The following is a 7,508-nucleotide window of genomic DNA, read 5'->3' on the forward strand; positions in this document are numbered from 1 at the left end:
AGTATTTTACGTTTTATTTCCTGGTTTCGTTACAGTAGCGCTCTTCCTCCTTCTGCCTGTGATAGCCTTTGAAACACACCAACAGGAAGATGGATACAGTAGTCTTGTAGCCATGGCGACACATCTAAAGTGGCAGTAGGAGGCGAAGGGGGCACACGGACACATATACCATCACTAACTCATTGCCTCTTAAAAGGAACAAGACATAAACTGAGAACACTCGACAACACCGGTCTCGCAGCCTACGTATATAATAGTAGAGCTAGGACTGTGATGCTATTAACTGTGCAATGGGTGGGGCAGGTGCAAAAGAGAAGGGGGATGGGCAAATAGATGGGGTGGTCCCTTTCCGAATTCTCCCTCCTGAACTATCTACTCCTTGGAGTGCATGTAGAGCAGCAGGTCAGCAACACGGTGGCTGTAGCCGAACTCATTATCATACCTGCGGAAAGAGGAGAGCAAAAAAGTCAAAGTGCGGTTTTGTAATAAGAGCCAGATTAAGAGGGGCGTCAAACTTACCAAGAAATAAGTTTGACAAAGTTGTCGTTGAGGGAGATGCCAGCACCAGCATCAAAGATGGAGGAGTGAGTGTCACCAATGAAGTCAGAGGACACCACCTGCACAATCAGTCAATCAATCAATAATTCAATTCAATTTCATGTTAAATCGTAATCTGCGACTCAAACAATCATTTACCTGGTCATCAGTGTAACCCAGGACTCCTTTCAGAGGCCCGTGTGCGGCCTTCTTCACAGCCTCCTTGATCTTTTCGTAGGATGCAGGTTTGCTCAGACGGCAGGTCAGGTCCACCACTGACACATCAGCGACAGGAACTCTGAAGGCCATGCCTGTCAGCTTGCTGTGGAGATTTCAGAGATGTCTTTCTAAGCATGTTGTGTATTTCAAAATCACTGTGTGGCAGTGGCATTTACCCGTTGAGTTCAGGGATGACCTTGCCCACAGCCTTAGCCGCTCCAGTGGAGGCGGGGATGATGTTCTGGTGAGCCCCACGGCCGTCACGCCAGGCCTTTGCACTGGGTCCATCCACAGTCTTCTGGGTGGCTGTGTATGCATGGACTGTGGTCTGAACACACAAGTGAATTAAATGGTAAATTTACCAAGTGAATTACTCATTATTTATTAACACTGACTAAAGCTGAAGAATAAACATAAATTCACCATAAGAGCTTCCTCAATGCCAAAGTTATCGTTGATCACTTTGGCCAGAGGGGCCAGGCAGTTGGTGGTGCAGGAGGCATTGCTACAAAAACAACCCATCATCATTAGAATCCAAACAACAAAACGTGATCTTTTGTTCCCAGTAATTAAGTAATTACCTGACAATGGTCATACTGGATGGATCATATTTGTCCTCATTGACTCCCATGACAAACATGGGTGCGTCTGGGGAGGGCGCAGACACAACGACACGCTGGGCACCACCTGAAATATGAGCCTACGGATAGCAGTAAAGAAAACAACTGTTTTAATTAAGCCCTTTTATTCTAAGGATTTTCATCTGCTTGTGACCATACAAGCATACATACAGTGGCTTTGTCCACACTCAGGAACACACCGGTGGACTCAACGACATACTTGGCCCCAGCTTCGCCCCATGGGATTTCAGAGGGAATTCGGCTATTAGGATCGAAATCATTAATATTAATGAAAGTAATAAAAATAGTGGTAGTTGTATTCTTTACACTTACGCCTGATAGACATTGATAGGATGACCATCAACAATAAGTTTTGAGCCATCATGGGAGACCTCTCCTTTGTAGCGGCCGTGGGTGGAATCATACTTGAACATGTAGACCTAAATCAAAGGGTTCAAAAGTTAGGGGAGATGTTTGGGAACAATACACAACATAAAGAGGAAGCATCAAATTACCATGTACTGGGGGTCAATGAAAGGGTCATTGATTGCCACGACCTTGATGCCCTTCTGAAGACAAGCCCTCAAAACAAGGCGTCCAATACGGCCAAAGCTGTAGAGGAAAAGAGAAGAACCGTTTTATTAAACACTTAAACAGTAGGCCTCCCACTCACAAATGTTATAAGTAATTACAAGGATGGAAGTTTATTTTGAACTTACCCATTGATTCCAACACAGAGGTCTGACATGGTTACTGTTGCTTTGGGTGTTGCGAGTTGCCTGCAAAGAAAAAAGAGAAACGTTATACATGAGGCAAATCTCAAATATCATCAATATCAATATTTTACATCCTTTCTGCCATGGGTATTTACATGACACAGTTGTTCTCAATTATATGTCAATGTTGTAAGTCACTTTTATTATGGCTGTTGCTCTACCTGTCAACATTCAACACGACTGTTTAGTATACACGCAATAATGAGGTAGGGAGGGTTGGCATGGAAGAACAAAGGCTGAAAATGAATGTTAACTGTACTGCACTGAAGTGAAGTGTACTGCAATATAGAAGTAAATATGGCTCCTACAGCTTGCCCTTGCAACTGATTGGTCGTACGCTAGTGTAATCTCCTAATCTCTTTGTGTGTGCGAGATTGAAAAAGAGTCATGTGGTACAGGCTGGCGATCTGGTGAAAGGCATTATGGGAGAACTTTAAATAGACAAAAGTAAGAAGTGGCGCAGCACATCCCTCGACAAGTTTGGTGGTGACATCAATCCAACAGGACAAGTGCCTTTTCCAGCACTTTTACTGCAGTGTGTTCCAAACGTCTCTTCCTTGGTCACATAGAACTCCACTTTAGGCTTAAAACATTGAAAATACATGTCTCTCGGGACAATATATCATTTCTTTTTAATTGTTTTTTGCAAGATACATATTGCAAGAAGCCAAAATATATTGCAAAAATCCCCATCTGACTGACGATTAATTGTTTTGCTAAAAAGCCTCGAACAAAAATGAGAATGTCCTGTTCCACCTAGACAAGTGCACACAGGCAGAATAATCAGATTGGCAGGCAACTCAGTGGAAACATCTATGCATCTCCTTTTAATCATCAATGCAATGACTTCCTGTTGAACTATAGTTTGTTTTTATTCTACAGTAGCAGTTTGTGCCATGTCACAATTACTTCATTGTAATAATCGTGTCTATTGTTCCAACCAGGACAGACTAATTGACAATCACTCTCTGCCGTCTGTCGAGCTGCGCTTATTTGGCACAACCCCCCCCCCTTAAAGCTTTGACCTAATTTTCTCCAACAAAAATACATGCCTATTAGTTAGAGTGGGACAGAGCGGCCGCTGCAACAGGCTGGACTTTGTGAAGGAGTTTGTAAAATGAAATGTCATGTCCCTTTGTTAATAAACCAAAGCAGGAGAAAATAATCTACACTTAAACATAGAATACTATTTTAAAATGATTTTTACAATAGGACTGCATCATTTGGTAACATCAAAATGCAGTTCACAGGGTACATTTCAAGCATTAACATTTTAGGGACAACTGGAACATGTTTCTACATGGAAAAAACACCATGGAGCTACTAGAAAATGTTTTTGTATCACACCAATGGCAACACCTTCGCCATTATGTTAACTTTGTGAATAGGCTCCAGCTTATTGTCACGTCAATCCAATTCGATACAATTCTCTGTCTTCTTTAATATAATTTTTAAAGCAGTATAAGTAAATGGCATCAAATAACAACACATTTATTAACCAGATTTTAAATCTGACGGTACAAATGTGGGCGTCCGCACTTCTTTAAATCAACATTTGGGGGGTGCAACCTAAAACGTTTAAAGACCCTGGCCTTTAGTAAAGTGACCCTTTTCCATAATTAATATTTTTTATGCTGGCTTTAGAGCGTCATCTCGATGTCTAATCCTCGTAGAGATAAAGGTACAAGTACATTTTTTTGAAATCCTAAACTGTATCAGTGAGTTTTCTCCATGATATTCTCCTCTCTATATTGGTCTTCTTTTCAAACCGGTGCTGGATTATTAAACTGGTCTAGTCCACTTTAGAGCCAGTATTGGAAATCTGTCAGTGTGTGAATGAACTCTCTGACTTATTCCTACCGTCCTGCCTCAGAGCCACTCCCCTCCCCTTCTCATCCGCTCCACTCTCATTGTTTCGCTGCCTGTAGTTTATTTTAGCATTCCAGAGTAGTTTTCCACTGCTGCAAACTGATTGGCGGTTGGCCAAAATGACTAGCCAATTAGGTTTCTTTTTGTTGCACAGCTCAAGGAAGCATTATTGTAGTCCTCTCGCCGTTTCCTTGACTACATTGTTGTCAGTTTGATGCAGAAACTAGTTCAGCTAAACGTCCAATGGACTCGCGTCAGACGCTCGACAGGCCGTGCTAAACGATTGTCCTGCTGACAGTGGCATACGGGCGCCTGGCTGCCGACTCTGCTTTCATGAAAAGCATTGTTTATAAAACATTAGTAACTGTATTCCTAACCACTAACTTCCAACATACTAATGAAGAATTAGCAATAACCACAAAATGATAGAGGTTTAGGCTGGTGCATCAAATTATCAGTTAAAATAGGATATACTTAACTACTTGCTAACAGTTTAAGTCATACCTGGGCTATACTTCTTAAGTGAGACCATCATGTTTAGTGAATTGGATAAGGACACAGTGATGAATTAGTAATGGGGTGCAGCGCAGTCATGTAGGAGGTATTGAGTAGCGCATGCAAGGGCACTGCTGGACAGGACAAACCGAGCCTGTGTGAGCAATGCGTATTTATCTAGTTCAATGTAAAGAGGAAAAAACCTTGCTGAAAAACAAGAAAATATGTATAATTTATTTATTTTTCAGTTGTACAATCCGCCCCCCCTTTGTGCAATGTCACAGTGAGACTGGTCAGGCACATTTCGCCGAGTCACAGGAAGTCCCCCCCTCATACGCACATCCTGAACTGAATGAATAGTTTAAAGATGGCCGCCCAAATTCCATCATATTAGCCATGTGCATCTTGTTAGTTACACTAACCTGTAGAGTAACCACACACACACACTAAATGGATTAAGGTTCATGTGGGTAGTAGCAGGTCCAATTAAAGTGGGCTTTTTATATTTTGCTATTCACTGAACTGTAGGGCTGCAGGGCTCTTCCATTTATGAAGAAGTCTTTATGAGCGTTCAATATATCAAAGCAAACATATGATTCATTTAACTGGTTTAACATAGGCCTATAAATTGCTATTTTGCCTTTCTTTAAGTTGAGAACAGCATCATCACTACCAGGCATCAGACCTACTTGTTCATTCAAAACATAGGTGTAAGTCATGGGGGGTTGCTAAGCATCTCCTGAGCAGCTCCAGGCCTGGTGCGACCTTCCCCGTCCGCAATGGTGACCTTCAGAGGCCAGACATGGCTGCATCCCATCCAGGAGGAGGAGGGACATTACACTGTTATAACATAGGAGACGCTGCTTCCCTACTGTGCCAGGATGACTGAATATGCTGATTGCAATAGTGATGGATAGGATATATCGGGCAAACTCGTGTGGCATAGTTAAACACTTGGACCGGTGAAGTCATTGTGCACGAAAGAGAGATCCCAGCCGCATCAACAGGTCCTCAGGTGTGAGGTCGAGCTGCAGCAGGATCATGCGACATCTTTTTTTCTCCTCCTCCCAATGTTGCCCTTCAACGCACCACGGGAGGACAATCCTGGCGTTTAAGCGGCTACACCCCTCGCCCTGCCCTTAAGAGACTGCTTTTATTCTCGGTTTGGCTTTAGTAAACCCGCGACAGCCGTGTTGAACCAGCCCATTTCTCTGGTAGACTTCATCAGTGCGCCCCGGGGAGGCACGTAGGCCACCTTCATCCACGCAACCATCTGACTGAACGCACAATGACGGTCGTATAAAGAGCAGTGCATCCGTGAGAGGTGCTCATATATAACCATCACTTCAGACGCTGCATCTTCTTTAATGAATAACTGCATATGACTGACGTCGATATGCACGTAGTAACGCACATTTGTAGCAGGCTAATGATTGCATAACATGGAGGCCAGGCCTAATCCACTTCCGTAAAGATGCAGCACTGTGCTCTCCCCCAATGTCACGACAGGCGCAACTGAGGCATTTGGGATATCCATGTTATCCATGACACCTCCGTCGGCCATTTTCTTATTTTAGTGTAACATTTCATGCATTTTTCACCCTGATGTGATTGCAGTCTATTGCAAGTTTGTTAACTGATGCATTACACAACAGCCTCACGAGTCACGACGCGCGAGGCCCAGAGCACATCTCCACCGTTTTCTGCACTTCCTCAAATGGAGAGGGCAGGGTCCTGCCTTAGCTGCTAGCCATGTACACTCAGACTGCGTCACTCTCAGGGCAGTTTGTCATTCAAATTACCGCAGCAGCCTCATAAAACATGCAGATCCACATACAGATGTTATTAGGTTATTAATAGTCTTTCCTAACTCAGTAAATAGTAAGATTAGTTTGTGAAATACACATGATGACGGCGCTACAGATGGATGAATGAACATGGAATCAGCGCTTCGGGTTCATCGGTCAAACCTCCGCGATCTCTCACGCTGCGCTTATCTACAGCATTATGCATTTGTTTAAGTAAACTGGGTCTGAAACGAGCACTATATCACACAAAGGCGTAACGATCAGATGCTTACCTCTCTCCTGACACTTCTTTCGTCTGTGTGCAGATCCCGGTGCCGCTTTCCGGCTTTATACAGACCACGTGCCTCCAGGAGGAGGACGGTCACCCTGGTGACGTGACGTCACTACATCCTCTGCAGCTCCTGCCATTGGACACGAGGCCCGAGTCACGGCTGCTAGTCACTGGGATGGGAGCAGAAACGTGTGGTACGCGAAATGTTCATTTTGGAAAAACAAAACAAATTGTGTTGGTATTCCTATTAGATCCGTAACGTTTTTTCCCCATTATTATTATTTTTTATTGGACCAATCCGAGTCAGGGAGAGTCCTGATCCTCAGGAAATACTTTACTGTTGTGGCAAAAGTCACTGCCCGTGCGTCAAAACCTTACAATGACGGGACATTTTCAGGCCTGGATTAAGGAATATGCAGATGGTTTACAACAACAGACGCCATATGCATTCTGCATTGTTATTACTTGATGCCACACGAGTACGGAATGTCGAGGGTCCATTTTAGAATGAAAACAACGCATATCATTTTGTGACCTGTTTTCGCTTAGGTGAAAGGTAGGCCTTGATAGTAGCCCACAATAAAGCCTATTTCAATGTCGCTTATCTGTACAAATTAGGCTATTTGTACACAGTGCACAACGTGAGAAAACGGGCAAACCCATATAGGCACAACATGGACATCATCATTTGATTTGACCGAGGTCTTTCATCACTTTGGGCCCATATTGTGCAGTGGTCTGTGAACTATAGATTCTTGCCTTGTGAGCTGTTTCAGAGCTGGTTTGAATGGACAACTCTCTTATGTAAGAACCTGTTTCCATGGAGACAATAGTCTGTTCTTGAGTTTAACCTATAAACAACTAAAACCATTGGCCCATAAGGACCAAATGCTGCTGTATTCATCGTGTACAT

The 7,508-nt window shown here is 43.4% G+C and overlaps 1 protein-coding gene across 1 annotated transcript; it reads right to left on the bottom strand.

Moving 5' to 3' along the window:
• Positions 1-6,688, bottom strand: gapdhs (glyceraldehyde-3-phosphate dehydrogenase, spermatogenic). Its single transcript, XM_079561086.1, has 11 exons — positions 6,597-6,688; positions 2,096-2,155; positions 1,892-1,988; positions 1,710-1,816; positions 1,548-1,638; positions 1,338-1,456; positions 1,180-1,261; positions 933-1,084; positions 697-859; positions 520-617; positions 1-442 (listed from the first exon to the last, which is right to left on the bottom strand). The coding sequence occupies exons 2-11, from the start codon at positions 2,122-2,124 to the stop codon at positions 373-375; spliced, it is 1,008 nt and encodes a 335-aa protein (XP_079417212.1). The 5' UTR covers positions 2,125-2,155; positions 6,597-6,688; the 3' UTR covers positions 1-372.
• Positions 6,689-7,508: the final 820 nt, after the last annotated feature.

Source organism: Gobius niger (assembly GCF_951799975.1).
Source record: "Gobius niger genome assembly, chromosome: 8".
Lineage (NCBI taxonomy): Eukaryota > Metazoa > Chordata > Actinopteri > Gobiiformes > Gobiidae > Gobius > Gobius niger.